Genomic DNA, 21,766 nt, shown 5'->3' on the forward strand with positions numbered 1-21,766 from the left:
TTTCGTGCAAAGTCTACTAACACTGCAAGGAAAATAATGGATTACGCAGCAAAATAAAAATATGATGAGGTAAAATCCAACATTTCTCACACAAAAAAAAGGAAAATAAACATGACCGAGCTAAAATTTCAGCCTAGAATAATCTACTCATCAATACATTCCGCGTACACAATCTTAACATTTGCATCAAAAAATCAAATCTGCCATGTTTTGACTCAAAAATAAAATTTTAAAGACATCCTAAAGGGAGGCTTCTTATCACAAAGAAAGCTACAGCAAGGAAAGCAAAAATAAAAATGTTCATGAATAAGAGCTAGTTAACCACTAGAAAAGTATACTTAACCAATTGCAAGAAATGAAATACTAAGAAAAAGTTTTACCTGCCGAGAGAGTACCGCAATTAATTTGCAACTATGATTATATCACAAAGTTAAACTATTGAAACAACCTCCCATGAATGCAAGATCTATGCAATTGGCAGAATGCTGTATTACAAACTGCAACTTTTACCTCGAAGAAAAAGCAAAAAAAAAAGAAAAAGTAAATCTGAAACTTTAAATGCTTTAAAACAAAAAGGGCATGTACACGATAAGTGTGCTGTCAAGTGCATTGAATAACCAATACATATAATCAAATACTTCAAATAGCTAAACGTTGGTCTTACAAATATTTAACTAGCTCTTGGATTTTACCCTCAACAAAAAATATAGTCATACAGTCACAATGGTTAATGTTACTGTAAAAGAAAAAATGTAGGGCTGAAATAAGACTGGAGAGAAAAGAAGGTTGCAAAACTTGAATTTTAAGCAAAGCAAGCTACTCCTTCGGAAAGCTACTATCAGACATCATTTGAAGGTTGCAAAACTTGAATTTTAAGCAAAGCAAGCTACTCCTTCGGAAAGCTACTATCAGACATTTGAAGCTTCGCTCTCCCCCCTGACAAAAGGCCTTCATTTAGACCTTTCCAAAAGCACATGTCATCTATATGTATCTCATAATGGAAAACGTTGTTCTGGCCATTTTGGATATGCGCGTTTGTACAAGCTCATACATACAGTGTCGTGTTGCTGAATAACACTATTGAACACACACTTCATTGCACCTGAAATAAAAATTGCACATTATACACTTCAATAATTAGCTAGCTATTTCGGTCAGCCTAACCAATTAATATTGCAGTAACTATAAAAAGACAAGGCATACCATGAGTACCAATAGGTTCCTTAATTCGGCCACGGCGACCTTGTTTTGAATACACCTCCACTGGCTGTAAAGGAAACTAGAAGTTAGAATTTTGCACTCAAAATCAAAAGCTGAAGTTCAAATCTTAACTTGCCTTGAACCATCTAACATCATCTGGATTGTGAAACATATACCGAACAATCGCTTTCAACTTTGAAACTCTTTGGGGATAACTGCACAAGAAGAACATTTCTTTTAAATTTAATATTTCACATGAAAGCTACACAAAAAGAAATCAAGAAGACATTTTGACATTGTTACTAACAGATTCTGCACATCTAATTATCAAATTATTTGAAGTAAAAATGCTTCTGAAATAGACGAGACATAATTTTTGAGTTGTTAACTAACATATGGACAAAATACAACATGGGTAACAGTCCAAAATTTAAGAAATAAAGCAAGAGGATGACAAGAATACACAAAGTATCATGTTCGGAGAAAAAGGGAACAACAAGACATCCAACTTTGTCAATATTAACTTCGGGCAGGAGATCCTGAGTTCAAATCCCACAAGGCTAATGTATCAATTAAGATATGAAAATTCCAAGCATTTATTTCAGATCAGTCTTGGGCTTATTAAAATGTATCGCACTTGAGCCCACACGACATGGTAGTCTTGGAATACGAAGGATTAAAATGATCATTCTCTATCAGCTACTACTAGAGTGATTGATAAGCTAACAGCTTATACATAAGGTAGGTTAAAGAAAAACATATGAAAAATTGGCCTATGCATGTTCATGATTAACTTTCTTTACAATGCTACACATGAAGATGATATTTGAAAGTCCAACTTGGCTAACACAGAAAGTGTGTCGTTCGTAGTAGAAACATAATGGGCATTTACTTGTGTACCATAGTAAGAACTCATCATACATTGCGATCATTCATCCATCACATTTTCATGGAAGGAAGCTGTTTTGTCCATGTAAAATATGAATATCATTATGGAATGTATTAAAGACTAGCAATAGTGCACTTTACCCGGTTAAAATAATTTTCTTAAGAATAATCCTGTCTGGATCCACACTTTTCAATGAACCAACTGCAGCAACTGAAGGTGATTCGCCATCCCTATTCTTCACGACAATCAAAGGCAGAGAAGAAAAACAAATAGGGGCATAGACAGAAGCAATTGAAAAGCGCCCAGGGTGTAGAAATCTTTCCATTTTATGCTTATCAGAGTTTATATTGTCGGAGGAGAATAGTGGCCTGAAAAGAAGAGGAAATTCTTCAGAAGGAAATTAGGAACACTAAGAAAAAGAGAAATTGATAGGATCTTAATTCTCAAGTAACAAGTGAAAAAAACTGACAACCATAGCAAAGAAAGATATGTAATTACTACCTTGCCATAAACTGGCGGAACCCAACATGGAAAACAAACATCTCTTTGGATTTAATAGGAGCATCATATGAGTCGTGCTTCTTTATGCTGCAAAACATACAAAAATTTTAATAGATATCTAGTTAAATAGCAATAATCCTCCACATGCAGGAATTTAAATATAGATAGATCTAAAGCTTAGTTTGCAGTGAATTGGTCATGACATTTGAATACAAATCCTTCAATTAGCAACTAGATTTGCATAATTGACAAGGACAATAAAATCCTAATTATAAGAAAACTTGATCGTGATTGTGGCTCTCTAAAGGGACCCTCACTATGTAGTTCGATCTTCATATTTAACAATTGGATTTTCTCTTAAGTAAATCTATGAATTGGAATTTGCCCTGTTACCAAGTTGAGGAAGCTTAGAAAGCCTGCTAATCGAAGAAAAATAAGAGTCCATGATTTCACACCAAGAAACAGTAGTGCATCCTGGGATCCCTTTTCTCATCTCTAAGAATTTTCTCCATATGAGCACAATACAATAATAAGAAGAAGTGTGAGGAAAGAAGAGAACATTTAATCCACCCAAAAATAAAGAAGACAAAGGAGGTGAGGAGAATACAAGGAATTTCCCACACACAGAAAAAAAATTTATGTATATTTCCTGGTTTTCCTTCAGCATAGTATGAAGGGGTAGCTAGATAATACCAAATCATGAATCAGATTAAGCTAAACCTGCCCAGAATTTAGTATATTAATTAAACTTGGACTCATTCCATATTAAACTTAATTTAAAAGCAATCCAATATCAAAATTCCTAGTAAAGCTGACATTCCTGAATAACTAAGATCAGAAGTTTTAAATCAATTAAGATGTTATAACAGATTATCCAACTTTCAGGCTTTCAGCTATGTATAACAATCTATTAAAAGAGCCAAATACTATATATCTATTAGGTGAAAACAAAGTTCTGTTAGATTCAGATATGAAGCAAGATCTTAAACTTCATTTATCTAATTGCACATGATTAGGATAAAATATACACTTATGTACTACTGTAACCTCAATGGACAACTCATTTTCTTTATGGATGATGCTACTATTAGACGACATTATGAAAATGTCACAATAATTACACGTAACACCTTTTAACATTTGCTTCAAACCAAATCTATTTTCACAACTGATAAGGTACTACAATATTAACACGACAAACTTGCTGCTATGTGAGCATTCACTCTCTATAAATTGAATCCAAAATAATACAATATAGAAACCAAAGATAAGAAGATAAGCTTACTAGATTACAAAATAGAGAAACTGTTGTCATAGCATTTGAAGAGAAGGCCATAGGGCACATAGATTTCATACAAAAAAATACTCATGACTAGAACGCCATTCAATAACGGTATCAACAATACAATGGAGTACCTGAAATGAAGAACAGACATCTTTGACTCATGTTGGAAAAGGCCACAAGCTACAACTGGTGACCTTGACAAATCACGAAGTTTGGATGCAACTTCAATAGTCACATGTTTTATATGAAGGCGCACATATGATCCCACTTGTGCACAATCATTTTTACTGCCTTGATCTAATTCCAGAACTTTTGCAAGGACATGCTTCTGTGTTCGCATAAAGTTATCAAAAGCAAAAATTCTAGCATACTCAGGTGGCAACGATTCCTGCCATTGATAAAGACAAGGAATATAGTCATCAGAGTGAAAAGTCATAATAGTACTTGAACAGTAAAGCTAATAAACATACTCACTTTAGGATCCCATAATGATGTCCTAAAGGACTTCAGACCTCTGTATTTAGCAAAACGGGTTTTAGCTGGAATATCCAATGGTGTATCTACTTCATCCGGAAATTCTGAAAATTGGAAGAACAAACCTAATTAGCACCTCCTGAGATAAAAGTTTTAGATTTCTAGATACAAGCAAGATAATATCAGCTCACATCTGTAACTTAAAGCAGAAGAAAGTCCTACTGTCTAAAACAGGTACATTTAGTACACAAAAGTTCATGTTATATAATATATTTATTTCTTCAAAGATTACAACTATACCACTGTTATAATGAAGAAGACCTTAGTAATAATCTGCAATTGTAAAGAATCTTGCCAGACTTTATTCCATCATTACAGTAAGTCATTTTAGGCTAAATTCACTGCAATGAGTTTTCAAAATCTTAGCATGAATGACACATGATATTCACAATAAGTTTAGCCTCTGCTTCCACGCATCCCTCTTTCCATTAGGCACAATGATCATGCCTAATCACACTGCCCATGTTGTACGGCACGTCTTGTTCCACCATGTGCTGCAAGTAAATCCTTGATACAACAAAGCAGATAACACCTTTTCCTTCCAGACACCATATATGAGTACCTTTTCTTATATCTATTTAACTATGTAAGGATTGGCGTGTCGTAGGCATGCACCGTGCTGACTGTGAAAGGTGACTGAGAAAGGAGAGGAGGAAGCTTATTACACACCTTATCAGCTGCATGCCACTGCCGGTATCGAGATCTCTAGCCTCTTCGCATGTGTTGTGCCCTAGATCAGAGAGTCATTCTTCTCCTTGCTCGATCGGAGAAGAAAACTGTTGAAAGGATCGTCTTAATTGACAATCTGCTTCAGCGGATTATAAATGGATCTAACTTATTTAGGCAGGTCTCTTTTATGATGATCTGCTCGAAGTGAAGCTCTCTAGGCGGGGAGGCAAAGGGGATGGATTGTGAGTAAATCACAATATGTTTCCAATGGATCGCTTTCTCTGATGATAGAAGGGTCATATCACTGACCTAACCCTCTCCGACCATCAAGAGAGGGTTTGAGGAGCCTCCTATAACCGTATAACATCATAAGAAGCCATTTTGCAGCCTTCCATGTTGGTTTTTGGAGGTGCCATTGGCGCCCCCTCATGTCACGTGCCAGTCAATACGACCCATGCCGACATGCAGCCATCCATGGTTCTATCAAGTCAAGATCAAAAGTGAGATGATATAATAAGATCCACGGTCTACTGTGTCCATCAGCATAAAACAGTGTCGTGCCAGTGATGCCAAGATCAAAAGTAAGATGTATGATAAGATCCAAGGTACCGTGTCGATAAACACAAACAGTGTCGTCCGAGTGGTGTCCTTGCACATTGCATGGATCATGCTAATGTCACTTCCCAATGTCAAGGCGTGCCACCATGTGTCATCGTGTGCCACTAGTTGTATAGCCCGTATTGCTCAATACAAATATGGTATCAAGCAACATGTCATAAGTACCACCTAAAAACTATTTTAACTTATTCAAATTGACCCTTCTAAGATCCCTTTGCTAGTAGGCTTATTTCCCAAAATGATAAAAGGATGGGAGCATCAAATCACATCAAAAGAAATGTTTTTCTTATTTTATCCTTCTATTTCTTTGTTTTAAAAACCAAATCCAAGATTAATTATCTAAATATAACAAAATGAAGCTAGATCTATTACTTGAAAGCAAGGTTCAAAAAGTCGGGATCGGCCTTCCGAAAAAACGAAACGTATCAACCAGATCGGCCATATCAGTCGCCTGGATTGGATCAGACTTTTTAATTACATAAAATTCTAAATATTATTTAAAAATACAGAAAAACTTCTAAAAATTTAGAAAAAAGCTTACCAAAAATAAGAAAAGAAAAAGGAAAAACTATGGTGCAATAAAAATTGAAAAAAAGAATAGATTAGAAAGAGTGTGAGTGTAAGAAAATCAAACAAAAAAAAAACATAATGCAATAAAGAAGAAGAAAAAGAAAAAGAAGAAAAGAGAAGAAAAAAGGAGAGAGTGGAAGAAATGAGAAAAATGAGAGAAAAATAAAAAAATTAATTAAAAAATTATATACGAGAGTTTGTTGGAGTTTACTAAAGCTAGATCTCTTCGTAAAAGAAACAATGATTATATGTAAGGAAAGAAAAAAAAAAGAGTAAAAGAAAGAAAAAGAGTAAGAGAGAGTGAAAAGAAAGAGTGAAAGAGAGAAAGAATTCGGATCAGGCCTGAATTGGGATCGGGTTTGACCGATCCCAATCCGGATCGGCCGATATGGCGAACCATGCTTGAAAGAATAATTTTACATATATCTAGCATTTTGTACAAGATCAATGTGAAGTACTCTTCAAAACATATGAATCAAAGGTAAATAAAAATTATTTGATATTATATGTTGAATCATATTTCTACTTGACCACTGCAAAATTTAGGTCGTTAACAAAATTATCTAGGGATAAAAGACTAATGTAGGCTTTACTACACATATTAGAACTTCAAATATGTATACATACCCTACAAAATCTATTTAAAGGTGTGTCAATGGCAACTCATGGCATTCTGACAGGGTATTGGCATGGCATGTGCCACTAGCACAACAATTCTTGATAAAATCCAGGTTACTCCCTTTTTAATGGTTTCAATTAAGCGTACATATTCTTCATTCTTTCATTAATATATATCAATAAATCTGCCCCATTTTCGACTACAAAGAATTTGTCAGTCAAAGTTAGAGCCATCTAAGAATAGAAACAGAGTATGGGAGCATTAAGTTACAAACAACATGCAGTCGGTTTCTTGATCTCATGCAATTCACTAAATTGCACTACAAATTAGAAATAAAAGAGCATATTATATAAACTAAAAAAACCTTTGATTCAGATTTAATCTTTTGGATGTAATTCAAGGCATACCTTCATCATCGGCATTTTCATCCTTTATCTTTTTTATATCTGCTTCAATCTGTTCTTTTGTCAAATTCTCATCATCCTGCATTTTTTTCTCTATGAGATTTGATAGTATGAGGATATGTCTTTGCAATAAGAACATATGTAACAAGTTATAAAATAAATATAAAACATAATAATAATTAAAATCAACCAGATCTGCATAAGCACAATTTATTAGACATTTAAATTATTTTTGAAAGAACTCATTATACAAGAGTTGCAGCACTTGCAGACTAGCAAACTGGATGATATGAAACTCTAGTATATGATGGAATCATGGAATAATTATTTAAAAACCTTCGACCCTACTGAAAATTAGCATAATCCACAAATTATCAAGAAACTTGCTTATGTGCAATTCTTCAAAACTGGAAGACCACTATCAAATACAAAAGGTCCTTCGATTCAACAATGAAAAACTGGATTCACCACCTACTCTAAAAAGCTTAAGTATTTAGAGAACCATGGTTTTTATATTCTATATTCTAAAAAGCCCCCTCACTTCTGGGCTTAAGACAGTTTGAGAAACTCAAAAAGTATATCTAATTTAAATGGTTGGAGATTTTATATTATAATAACAAATGGCCTAGTTTGCTTTCTCAACTCAACGATTTGAAATGGGATTCTGTAGAAAAGAGAATGCAGCTAGCAGGAAAAATCTAGTGTTCATCTGACTTGTTTTACAAGAAAAAATTTCACAAGCAGCAAACTTTTAACACCATTTAATAATAATGCATCTTGTGTCGGAGAGGACTAACATATTGATACTCACATCCATATCAATGTCAGTCTCAGTTCCTTCATCAATATTATCAATAAGTTGAGGGATTTCATCAGTATCCGAATGATCAGCTGCTTCCTGCGCTGAATGGTCTTTCTGCTCATCTAGAACCATGCCATCACCTTCCTCCTCACTTCTATCGGAATCCTCCGTGTCGGGATCATCAAAAATCCATGCAGCCTAAATTATAATGAGAACAAATAATTTAAGTTTTTCTACTAAGTTTTCACCATAGATAGATACTCTTTATGTACCAAAAAATAAGGTGGGAAAAACCTGGTAGTCTGAGGTGCCCCGAGGTAGTTTCTTCCTTATCAACTTTCTCTCTTTATTGCTTAATTCAGCTTCAGCTATCTCTGCTTCTGTTGGCCAAGTCTAATTGATTGAATATATATATCCCATCATTAATAGTAGTTGAAAGAAATTCAACAAATCCCTTCAAACAAGAATAAAACAAAACATGCGAACAAAGCATTCTATATTCCAGAATGATATTAAATGTAATTAGGTAGTTTTTAAATGTTCATATATTACACTCACAGTAAAATTTCTTAGAGAAATATGTTCATCGAAATAAAGAAGTATCCAACCTGTTCCCCGGCAAGAGGATCGGGGACATTTTCAGTGAGCAAAGGTTCCTTGACCAAGGGATCTGGAGTTAAGGTATTGACAATCTGCAGATATACAAAGAACCTATCATTATGAACATTTAAAAAGTATGTGAGGAGAACATTTTTGTATATGAGCAGAACATCATTGGAGCCTAATCATACAGAGAAACCATCAAGCATATCAGAGATCATCAGTAAATAGAAGCATGTGTATTATATTTTCCAGAAAACAAATTTATTGAGATAAGCAGGTACAACATGAAAAGCAATACATTATGGAGGTCGCAATTAGTTTTTGCCAAACAACCATTTGGTCAGATTAATGTCTAGGGATAAGATAAGTACTCATGTTAAATCATTCATTTCATGATGTAAATTAAGATTAGCTACTCTAGATAAAATAGCATTTGCTGATAAACATAAATCCTTGATGAAAGGAACAAGCATATGCACCCACAATAAAATGATTCCATGTAGCAAACTCAAGCCACTTTAGTTGTACAATGAATAGCATTAAATGACGGTTTATGCCTATGTGGTAACTCGGCAAAGAATGATAGTAAATAACCTCCAAACCACATCAAAACAGAAAAAACAAATTCAGTAATTCATTATAGTATTCAAAAATTAGTCTTCATGCTGCTACTGGAAAAGATATTTCATATTTCAGGATCCATCACAAGATCCACAACCAATAAAAGATGTGATTTCCTCACTTAAGGATGCATCAGCAATAATCAAATTATTTTTAATTTTTCTATATATTTAAAAATGCTAAACCGTCTTGCTGGGCCTTCCGTCTGGGTGCAATGCAGTGGGGTCATCGCAGGCCACCTTTTAAAACATTGGTCAAAAAATGAGGATTCCTTATTTGTACTAATATTTTGGAAAAGAAAATTTGACCTAAAAAGAACATTCAAATGAAAGGAGAAGAAGACAGATGGATAGATGATAATAAAAGAAAGCTAATGTGCACGAATTTTAGCACCAACAGATTGCAGTATTGCACATTTACTTCTCTGCCAATAAAAGTTATAATTAACCTGTATCCCATCTGAATCCATTGGAGTGCAATCTTTCCTATCATTGATGGGAAACGGATCTTTAAGAATGTCAATTTTGCCCAACTGAAAATCCCCAACACCTGAAACATGGACCTGATGTGGAGGAAGAATATAAAAGAACATGTATAAATAAAGTTAACATTAGATGTTGAAGGATGATTAACTTACCAGCTGATTTGGAGATAGACTGTGAGCGTGCAAATAGCCAGATAAAAGCAAGGTGCACGTTCCAGGACTGTTATCATCAGGTTCCATGCAAATCTGATGACCACAAGACCACAATTTAAGTTACAGACATAACTACTGTATGACATGATGCAAGAGACAATATGTAATTTCCTGTATAAATTGAATTTATTCCTCAACAGGCTAGCGAATTAGATATTATTTGCATAAGAAAGCAGAAATTTCTGGAGTAATCAATATAAGAACATAGAAACTCTGTTGTGAGCTTTCTGAATAAAATTTTCAACCGCAGGTCCAGTGCAACTAACAACACATAATAGACTTGAAATATTACAGGATTAATTAGTCAACAGAGGTTATTTATGACATGGTAAGGATGATGAAATCAACAATCTCATCACTTCAGCGTTAAAATATTACACAAAGAACCTCAGTTGTCTGATTATCATGTTTCAGAAAGAAAAAGATAGGAAGTTTACTTGTCTCACTATGTCTGACAAAATATAATGGGTTGGTTACTGCCAGAATGAGAATCTGCTTTTACATAAACAGTATCACTGACTAAAAACTATACATGAACATATTCATTCAGACCGTAATAGTAAGATACCTAAAAAAGGTAAGGCACTCTAAAGGGAAAGTCCATATCTTCCAAGTAAATGGCAAGTTACTTCCTCCTTCCCAATATTCAGCTCTATATTAGGCAAAGATATCCACCAAGGCATTCATAATATCTCAGTTATCTAGTAAAGTCAACTTTGATTTTCGTCTACCCCATGTAGTGTATTTAGGGGTGAAAACGGATTAGATAGTGCTCAACCCATATCCGAATCCATATTTCGGTCTAAGTACAAATTCGAATATGAATATTTGACGGATAACAAAATTTAAAATCATATCCTAACTAAATGGATACAAATAATTTTTAGATATGGATTGCATAATTTTCAAACATCGAATTTTAAACAACTTATAAATTTTCTTTTGGACACAATTAACTCAAAATACTATAAAAAAAATTAAAATAATAATGTTTTGCATGTCAAATACATATAAAGTTAGTAAAGTCAATTTCTACAAACAATATAGAACATGTCATTTGTAAATAATATAAGTATTCACATCTAAATAAGCAAACTAACAACTGCAAATTACTTAAAAAATATACGAGTAAACGGATATCCGCATCCATATCTAAAAATTATAACCAACCTGTATTCGTATCCGTATCTGAAAATTATACCCGACCTATATCTGTATCCATATCCAGAAATTATACCCGACCTATATCCGTATCCGTATCGAGTCAGATAGCGACTCGGGTTAGGTTAGAGTTACTCCAACCCATTTTCACCCGTAGGTACGTTCCACCTTAGTGGAACCAATTCGCCTCCTCCCACTATGTGATCTCCTCTAGCATGTCATAATCATTTATGGATCAAAACACCATTGATGCTACTACTAACCTGGCATAAAATTATAGCAACCTTTTGCTTTATCATTTTCAAGTGATACCAATCATTCATCTAAATATTCCCATCTAAGCATACTTTTACTTTGTATTAGTTAGAATATAAAATATAAAAATCACCGATCTCTAAAAATTTAATCGTTTTAGGGTAGTTGATGAGTTATCATGGTATCAAATCAGAGGCCCTAGATTTATATCCTACCATGCATGCCTGTTGTTTAATATATAAAACCTACATTCATTTAAGTTCAGTCTATTTTATAGGCTCTGTTAGCACTTGGAGGAACAAGTTTGATATGCAGAAGGGTTAATGGATAGTTCAAGTTGAGATTATTGACCTCCACTAAAAAAACTAACTGGCACCACCCAAGACCAAACATCATAATCAAGCTAAGAAATATAGGAACTGCAAAAAGATGGTCAAGCTTGACCAAATGGAGCATCATTATTATGTAAATTTGGGGTAACTCAAACCCGATGGCTGTAACAAAATAAGATATCAATCCTAAGCACATAAAATTTGTATGACCCAACCCAAATTGCTAAGTCCAAGAAAATTTGTATGAGATCAATTCTACTCTGATAACTGGGAAGCCAATATAGCCACTCATACCACTTGAGAAAAGATTAAATAACAAATGAGAAACAATATTATTCATTGAAAAATTTTTGATGCAGTTGTACCCACCTCTTGAGAAACAATATACGGTCTTTGACTTCTCCAATGTGGAGATGAAGGGTGCTGCTCCTTGAATAACCACATGAACTGCATATGACAGACCAGACCGAGGACAAATTAAAATAATAGCATGGATTTGCAAAGGCTTTTTCTACATTTCTTTCACAACCCTCCAAATAATTGAACAGGCAGCCATTACCTTATGCAAGTCCTCTTTTGTATCTGCTGCATAATATTTGCAATCCTCAGGTAACTCAGAAGCAAGACAAGAAATGGTCATCTTCTTTAGTTCCTGTTTACTTTTCATGTCGGGTGGAAGGTCCTATGGATGTCAAATCCACGACAGTGAACATCCAGATCATCAATCAATATAAGAGAAAGTTCTTGTTGATGTATAATGCATATCATTTAAGTATTTACCCGAACAAAAACAGCAGTACTAGGTAAGCCGATAGCCCTGAAGATAGAAAGGCATTGCATTCCAAATGCATCAATCAAGCTGCTGGATTCCCTATCGTACAAAGAATTTGCTGATACTACAAAAGCAATCAAATCGGCAACCTGTGCTAGGAAAAAGTATGTGACTATGTTGATTAACTAGTCTCAAATAAAAAAAGGCACCTCCAGATTAAGTTCATTTAGAGGAAAAAAATACCTTTGCCATTTCCATGCATGACAAAAGATCTCCATATGGTGCCTCTAAAACCTTCAGCAGTAATAACGAATAAAAAAAAAGGATTGTTTAACTTTTCATTTTCAAATGAGATGAATAGCATTCTGCAAATTTAAAATGATGACTAACATTGAAAAACTAACAAACAGAGAAGCTTGATGATGGTAGCGATTAATGAATAAAGGAACAAAAAACTTCACATTTAGCTTCTTAAAAGAGAACAATCTCACAGAATTATCTATAACAGTCAACAATAGAGAAGCTGTGAATATTATATTTAATAAGATAAAAAGATCTAGTTCCTACAATTTCATAAGAAGCAATGGTAGTATAGATCTAGTACTACTACACTAACAGCATAACAGACAAAAAGTTAAGAATATGCAATCGCAATCCATCTATCAAGCAAAATTGTAGAGCAAAATGTCATTAAAGAGTAAATATGTTGCAACCAATCATAGCATGCATAGAAAAAATAAGATGCGGGGGAAGAAACTAACCGTTGTTCTGAGTTTGTACACATTAGAAGCAACAGTCTTTGAAACAGGTTCTCTATCCTCTCCTGATGACAATGTCAAAAGATCTTTTGCAACCAAACTTATGTTTACAGCTGATGAAAGGCTGAAAAGAACCTGTAATCACCAGTGTAACGTACAAGGATATCCAAAATTGCTCATTTGAAACAAAATATAGCAGAAATGGTGACAATAGTCTAAACAATTAGATATCTGTTAAAATAAACAATAAATAAATAATAAATATATTAGAAAGATCACAAGCAACAATGATTACAAAGGTTAAGGTTACTCAACATCAAAATATCAGATAACATTTGAAGCAGTTACATGGAGCAAAAGCATGGAATTGCTGAATCTAAACATATGAGACTACAGGATATAAGCAATCAGATACAATAATGCACAGTAATAGAACTTTTAGATACGAGATAAGTCTACCCATAGCTAAGCATCCTCAGCTGATTGTTTCAACATCTACAGTATCTCCAGAAAGGTATTAAACAATATAAAAATAACAATTAGTGGAGTAAAATGTTAGTTAAAGCGACAATGTATTTCATATAATATGAAATGTCAACATCATGATCAAAATTACACACTAGAAACTCACAGAAAGCTTTCATCTACATATGATGAATACGATAAACAATAACAAAATTCCTTAGGTTGACAATTTTGAAAAGAAGTGAAAGCAGCAAATTATTTCCCCAGAGTGGAATAGAGAAGCAATGTCATCAATATAATTGATCCTTCTCCATCAAAAAAAATGCTAGCTAGAGCACCACAGGTGAAATTTCTAAAACTTTTCACAATTGAGTACTACAAGTTATCAGCATGGCATCGTACCACAAGAAATTGTTGCTGAAATTCTTCCAAAGGCTAAATTGAGCAGCAAAGAACTTTACCTACCTTTTTGTTTGCAATTTAGGACCGTACCAAGTTGTACTCTGGCCCATACCAATTGCTTCCATCAATACAAAATGTTTTATAATTAACAATATTAAGAGGGTGCCACACTTGTAAACTCAGTGAGCTAAGTAGTTGTTCACTCTCTTTTTTTTTTTTGCAAAACTATTTATTTCTATTTGTTTGTACAATCTTTCCCTGCTCTCTAACTACAACTTCTAGATCAATAGAGATCAATTTATCCATAGAACCTCTACTCCTTTGTTTTTTACTTCAAAATTTTCTAAATCTTCCTTCTCTCCAAAAATGTTTACTTTTGCCCTTAGTTCTACTGTCTCTCTTGATTTCTTCTCTATTTCTCTGATTACCCTCTAGATGTTTATTGGTTTTTTTTTTTTGCTTGCTCATTAGCTTTGGATAAGGCGCAACATCACCTCTAACATGAGCAATATGTTTCTTAAATCTAATAATTCCACCTTTGGTGACCTTTCCAGAAAATCTACATTTCACTACGTGGCATCATTCTTATTAGGAATATAACTATATTTTCACCCTCGACCAGTGGAGCCAATGTGCACAAAATATTCTTAACATTGATCTAGCCGTAGACACTGTCTGAGAGGAATAAGTGGCCATATGTGATTATCTATATTTTGTATATGAAATTGGGACCATTAGGCAATTCATAAATTAATTAGCAACTAATTCACAAACTATATTTCACAAACTATTAGCATTAATTTCTCTAGCACAATAGATTAACAGGAACTAGCAAAATTTTCAAGACAGTGAAAGAAAACAAAATTTTCAACAGTTAAAGATTGAGAAATAACACAAAATTGGGGCCATTGGGTAATTCAAATACTAATTAGTAATTAATTCCTCTAACATACAGCCTAACAGATTAAAAATAATTAGCAAACTAACTAGCAAAAATTTTAAGACTGAAAAGAACTAATTCAAAGAAGGAAACAGCTTGCCATCACGAGTAAAAGGGAAGAAAAGATAGTAGTGAGGCATGCTTGCAAGCCAACTGTAGCAGGGAAATCAGTGAAGGGAACATGTACTACTGTGGCAAGGAAGAAAAAAGAGCTGAGAGTGAAAGGGAAGAAGAGAAGAAGAAAGAGGGAAAAAATTGTACTGCTGTCCCTTGCCACCGCCAGTCGAGAGAGAAAGAGAGATTGGGTTAGGGGCTTAGGGCTTAGATCGATCATTAGCAAGATACGAGATTGAATTTTTTTAAGTAGTTAGTTGTTCACTTGCATCTATTATCCAACTTGTTAGCCCCAACCGTTGCAATGCCTTAACGGGCTGCCACGCAACAAGGCAACTTGCCAAGAGCGCAATTGCAGTCCGTTCGCCTTTAGCAGGCCGCAAACCAGCTTTGTGAGGCGATGCCTTGGCGACCACCTCAATCGCCTTTTAAAACACTATAACCTTGGAAAATTTCCATTTGAAAATAGTTGGACTTTACTGAACTCAAGATGCCATATGAAAATTATAAGAAAAAATGAGAAGTCTAGTTACATAATCCTCAAAGACGAGGTGTCAATAAAAAAATTATAAAAATGCAGAGTGTGATTTGATAATTTTCCTCAGAGTATTGAAAGGCGGCCGCAGGTGGCGAACAGTCACCCCACTGCCTGGCGCCAAGGTAGTTTAGTATTTTTAATAAATAAAAAATAAAAAACAATTCTATATAATATAATATATAATTATATATTAATATAGTATATATAATTATTTTAATAGTGTAATATGTACAATCATAACAAAAAAATATCATAATTTATATTTACATGCATGCATATATATATACACATTACATATTTTATTAATGCATTTAAAAGTGGGTCCAGTGCATGCCAGCTAGTGGCCATTTAGTCAAAGTATTGCATGCTAGGCTAGGTTGCCAGATAGCAAGGGAGAGAGAGAAGAGTGCAATTCGTCTTTTCTTCTTTCAAACTATCACTATTCACTAGTAACTTCAAGCATCAGATAGCCAAGAGAAAGAGAGGTGATCACTTTAATCATTGGCACTGAGACTGAAATGGAAGTAAAGAAGAAAGAGGAAAAGAGAAGAAAGCCTGCCGGCCGCCGCTCCTACTGCTTGCTACCGCTGCTACCGGTATCACTGCTGCGTCACTCAAGAGGGAAATGAGAGGAAGATGAGAGATCGGATATTTGTGATAGGGCTAGCAGATAGTTCTTCTTAAAAGAAATTAGTCACTAACTATCCATTAGATAGTCTGACCTTATCTGACCCTATATGACAACTAAGTAGGCCACGCGAGATGTGAAAAGGAAAAGGTAGGCCGCCAAAGAAAAATGGCGGCCTGCCCACCATTTGCAAGCCGCCTAGCTACATGGCAGGGCAGTTGGGTCGCTGCCCCGCCATGGCGGCTGCCTTTAGAAACACTAATTTTCATAAATACTATGGCAAACAAATAACAATCGTAGTGCTTTATGCAGAGAACTTTACTTATTGTTCTAACTAACCATTAAAATTTTATCAATTTAGCTATCAAAAGATAAAATTAATGTTATTTTTACACATTCCTTTCAATTAATAGTATTAGTGTCTTTTTATAATTTAGGTACTAAAGGTTTGAACTCATAGTTGTCAAAGATAACTTGAATGGCATCCATGCAAAATGTATGACTTTTAAAGAATGCACACACAAATATAAACGTTAAAAGAGCATACATACAAATAAAGAAATTTAGATGGGTATAAATGTAAACAAATACTTTTTATTTTTGTTTTGAAGTTCTAACTTCCATTTTTTACTTTTCTCAAACAAACAATAAAAAATAAGAAACTCGCAATTCCAATCTCACACTCTATCTCACCAAACATTAGAAAGTGATAAGTTTTTGTTAGAAATTAAGTTCCCCGAGAACTTTCACTTTCCAAGATCATTTAACTTTCCCTCACTTCCCAATACGTTGACAACCAAACACACTATAGAGTATTTTTTAGAAAAATAAAATGAGTCCATGTGGGACAAAATCAAAAACACTTAGCAATATGCTTTTCAACTATTTCAAAAATCTCTTGTACCTTGGTTTCATTTTTCCCTTTATTGTTTCACATTTATAACAAGAATACCAATTAGTAGGCAATCCAATTCCAAGGAAGCAATACAAAAGGATGGAGAAAGCAAGATAGTAAATCAATTGTTCTAAAGAAATAAGGTCATTAGAGATATATCCTCATTCTAGACATCATAATCAAAGTGACAAGCTCACAATACAAAGGAAAATTGCTTATTGCTCCATAAGCATGCTAACTAAACCAATTTGAATCAAAGACATGATCATTTGAATCTCTTTTACCATGGGTATTCCACTAAATGAATGTCAAAGAATGAACCAAGTAAATTGATGTCAATAAGAGTTAGATGTTATTATTTAAATTGGAATGCATTAGTATCTTGAAGTTAAGCATCAAAACTCCAACAAGATCAACTACAAATGTATAATAACCAAACTAAAGTACTTACAATAATACGAGGTGGGCTTGATGAACCAGTTGAGGCTCTTTTCTCCTTCAACAAAGCTGCTCGCTTCTGATCACGAATCTGCAAACCAAACAATTAAAGGCAAAAGTTTGTTACTTCAAAATTTCATGAAGGAAGCTTTTAATTTCAGGATAAATTTTATCCTTACTGATGGGGAGTTCACAGAAAGACAGACTATGAACTACCTTCTCTATGCTACAATGCAAACATGTTCAATAGACATCGACACAAGTATTGCAAAAATTCAAATAAATCCTCTATCTTTGTCCAAAGATTAAAATCAGATAAAGAAAACGGACCCCTCTTTACCTTTCTTTTGTTTGAAATTCACTCCCAGGGGCACCTAAACTTTCACCCTCCTTACAATGTTCTAGGTTCTAAAACACAGATGAAAACAATTTGATCCCAGAATTAACATGCTATGCTATAGAAAAAATTGATCCTTTTTATTTCACTTACTGATTTGCTCCTTTGGACACGAGCAGCACGGGCGCCCTTCATGGCAGCCCGGTGGCTTTCCGGCTTCGCAATCCGGCTGGTACCTGAACTCATTACCAAATCACAGATTAGAGAATAAACTAGAATGAAGGAAGAGCGCCAGATTGTAGGGAATGGGAGATTCACCCGCGACCGAAGTCTTATGAGCATGGCGAGAAGCTTTGGAAGCGAAGCGGGTCTTATGGGGCTTGTTGACCTGAGTGCGAGAGCCTCCCATGGGAACAGCGGGGAGACCGGATCTGAAATGTAGTTAATGGACCTAAGTCTGAAAGCCAACTAAAATTGATCATAGAAATCTGAAATATGGCCATGGTGAAGAAAGTAAGAAACAGTTGTGAGGTACTTCTTTATCTTGATCTTGTGTGTGTTAAGGTACTTCTTAATCTTGATTAGGAATAAATATAGATGTTAGGCGAGATTAACACCATGTTTGAAGAGAGCTATGATACCTGAAGATGCACACAATTTAACTCAATATTTCCAAATCAATAATGAGAGAATTCAGAGGACTTGCACTAAAGAACAAGTTAGGTCCTGCTATATACAAGTTGATGACTTGATGGCAATGATCTTTCTTGTCTATTCAAATTGCAAAAGGCTGGTTCCAGTACGAATTTGAGCATTATTTTTTTCTTTAAACAGATCATGTGGTTAATTGTTCACCCTAACAAAACTCATCAGGTTTAGTATGAATTTTGCGATGGTATATTCAAAATCAGAACTAAAACAAATGATTAGCTAAATAATGATCTAACTAAATGATTAGCTACAATAAATTTGCAAATCAGTGAGCACATTAAGATGTAAACAATAATATTAATTAATGCTTAAAAAAACCTCTTGCCGACGGAGGATGACTGGATGAGGTTTGCCGGCGGAGGAGGAGACTTGAGGGTCCAGACGGAGAAGGCCAACGAAAGAGGTTGATTGGAGGAGGAGGACGTGGCGGTGGCTTGAGGAGGAGGAGGAAGACGAAGGCGAGGCGGTGGCTTGAGGAGGAGGAGGACGACGACGACGAGGCGACGGCTTGGCGAAGGGGGACGAGGAGGAGACTGGCCGACGGTGGAGAAGGAGGAGGAGGAGGAGGCGGCGGCGGGCCGATGGCTTAGAAGGAAAAGGATCGGAGCGAGTGAGAGAGGCGGAGGTTTTTTGGTGCCTTTGGTTGTAGGTTTATATAATGTGTGTTTAGCGGGTGAAAACGGATTGGATAAGGATTCGGATTCTCACATCCGAATCCATATTTTTACTCCATATACAAATAATTTTCGAATAGAGAATTGGATCTTAAATAGATATTGATCAAATTTTAAATAAAATATGATTTTTTATTTAAATATATTTAAAATAAAAATATCAAGAGTTTCACAAAAAATATTTTTATTTTATGTCAAATATATATATAATTAAAAAAATTAATCTCTACAAATATTATGTAACACATCATTAATAACGATATCAATATTCACTATTTAAATAAGCAAACTAAAAACCATAAAATTATTCAAAAAAATATGCCAGTAAATAGATATTCGATATCCGGTATCTGTATCCGAATTCGAAAATTATATTCAACCCGTATCTGAATCCGTATATGAGATTTTTTTAAAAATTCTATCCATATCTAAATTCATATCCGAATTGAATAGAAATTTTTTATCTGAATCTGTAACAAACTAAATCCATATTCGATATCCGTATATGGGGCACAGCGTGGGGGGTGCCACGCACCCCCTCACGTCGCCGCAGCCAACCGGCTGCGACAAACTAGCTACGGCAGGCCCTAGCACCACCGCAGCCACCGCCAACCCCTCCCGCCGCCTCTCTTTCTCCCTCTATATCTCTCTTTCTCTCGCTCTCTCTCTCTCTCTCTCAATCCCCTCTCTCTCTCTCTCTCTCGTCGAGGCCAATCTATCGCTGCCACCGCCGTCCTTGGAAACCACCACCGTCCTTGGAAACCACCGCCGCCACCTCCACGAGCGCTGGTGAGCTCTTTTCCTTCTCTTTCTTCTTCTCTCTTCTTCTCTCTTCTTCTTCTCTCTCTCTCTCTCTCTCTCTCTCTCTACCCTTGTGTCACCGTCGGCCTACCACCACCGGGGTAAGTGTAACAACCTATCCTTAAAAAATAAAAATTCTTTGCATGGGCACGACGTGGTCGGCCACGTCGTGCCCATGTAATGGGGCTCAGCGTGGGGGGGTGCCACGCACCCCCTCGCGTCGCCGCAGCCAACCGGCTACGGTCTACTAGCTGTGACGGGCCCCAGCGTCGCCACAGCCACTGCCAACCCCCCCCCCACCGCCTCTCTCTCTCTATTATTTTATTCTCCTCTCTCTCTCTCTTTCTCTCCCACTGCCGACCTGCCGCAGTTGTCGTCGTGCTGCCGTAGGTGAGCCTCCTCCTTCTTCCTCTTCTTTCTTCTCTCTCTCTCTCTATCACTATCTCTCTCTCTTTCTCTTTTTCTTACTTTGGAGTCGGGCTCCTCGGAGCCGAGTCGCCGGTGAGAGGCAGCCACCAGCTGTCGGTGCCCTCCCCGCCGGCCTAGGTCCGCACCTCCCTTCTTCTTCTTCTTCTTCTTCTTCTTCTTCTTCTTCTTTTCCTTCCTCGGCTTCTACTTCTTCTTTTTTTGCACAATGCGGCCCAGCACTGATCGCAGTTTTTTTTTAATTATTTATTTATTTATTTTATTGATGTTATTTATTTAGGTTTTTCCTTGTTAATTAATGCAAATAGATTATTTAGACATTAATTATTTTAATAATAATATATATTCTTCTATGATTAGTATTAATTATAATTTGTATAATCAATGATTAATTAGGTATAAATATAAGTAATACTCATATTTATTTATATCTCTATTAGATTAATATATAGATTTGTAAATAATAATTATCAAATTTATATACTAATATTTTTATGAGATACATTTTAAATAATTCTAATAATTTATTATACATTATTATTTTGTAACAAATAAAATAATAGGCTTAAGTATTTATTTATTATTTTATAAAGTATTGACTACATAGTCCCTAATTAATCAAGATATAATTTAATTATAATTAGGTTTTTATCTATATTTATAATTTTATTTATAACTAAAAATCTAGCCAATTATAAAAATAAGTAGAAATTCTAAAATATAATAAATCATCATATTTTACTCGAACGGATTATAATGGGATAAACAACTAACTTTATGCTACTTGAACATTTTCAGATCCCGAACCCCTTATTTGAGACCCCGTAGACCTTGCTAGCGATGAGTGTCACTCGGTTAATTGGCGAATGTAAGGGATACGTCGTTTGCATCTTCTAATCAGGGTGAGTAGTCTTATCCCATAGACGCCTTTCTCAAATTAGGATTTATTATATATTATGTACATGCATGTTTTGGCCTCCAATATGATTATATGACTTTATCTAGAGATGATTATAGTCGAACATATTTTTATCATGCATAGAATTAGGCTGATCTTGGATATGAGTATGATGATGATAAATAGAGATGATTAGATATGATTATATT

General features: G+C 35.0%; 1 protein-coding gene across 1 annotated transcript; it reads right to left on the reverse strand.

Moving 5' to 3' along the window:
* Window positions 1–582: 582 nt before the first annotated feature.
* On the reverse strand, window positions 583–19,369 carry LOC140794160 (uncharacterized). The gene is made up of 22 exons (XM_073146061.1): window positions 19,077–19,369; window positions 18,366–18,478; window positions 18,201–18,283; window positions 17,724–17,801; window positions 13,294–13,425; window positions 12,776–12,826; window positions 12,541–12,681; window positions 12,320–12,442; window positions 12,130–12,207; window positions 9,953–10,045; window positions 9,764–9,877; window positions 8,700–8,783; window positions 8,386–8,484; window positions 8,101–8,289; window positions 7,293–7,368; window positions 4,350–4,453; window positions 4,007–4,263; window positions 2,591–2,677; window positions 2,230–2,457; window positions 1,337–1,415; window positions 1,204–1,267; window positions 583–1,102 (listed from the first exon to the last, which is right to left on the reverse strand). The coding sequence occupies exons 2-22, from the start codon at window positions 18,454–18,456 to the stop codon at window positions 993–995; spliced, it is 2,361 nt and encodes a 786-aa protein (XP_073002162.1). The 5' UTR covers window positions 18,457–18,478; window positions 19,077–19,369; the 3' UTR covers window positions 583–992.
* Between the last annotated feature and the right edge of the window lie 2,397 nt (window positions 19,370–21,766).

This window comes from Typha latifolia, chromosome 8 (assembly GCF_019914945.1).
Source record: "Typha latifolia isolate L0001 chromosome 8, TyphaL0001v2, whole genome shotgun sequence".
NCBI classification, from domain to species: Eukaryota; Viridiplantae; Streptophyta; class Magnoliopsida; order Poales; family Typhaceae; genus Typha; species Typha latifolia.

What these genes read in the sequence shown, in the direction of transcription:
- LOC140794160 (XM_073146061.1), bottom strand. Translation starts at nt 18,456, where the DNA reads ATGGGAGGCTCTCGCACTCAGGTCAACAAGCCCCATAAGACCCGCTTC. An exon ending in TTCCGCCAGTTTATGGCAAG is followed by an intron (nt 2,458 to 2,590) that starts GTAGTAATTACA and finishes TCTTCTTTTCAG; the next exon opens with GCCACTATTCTCCTCCGACA. An exon ending in AAGAAAATTATTTTAACCGG is followed by an intron (nt 1,416 to 2,229) that starts GTAAAGTGCACT and finishes CTTCTTGTGCAG; the next exon opens with TTATCCCCAAAGAGTTTCAA.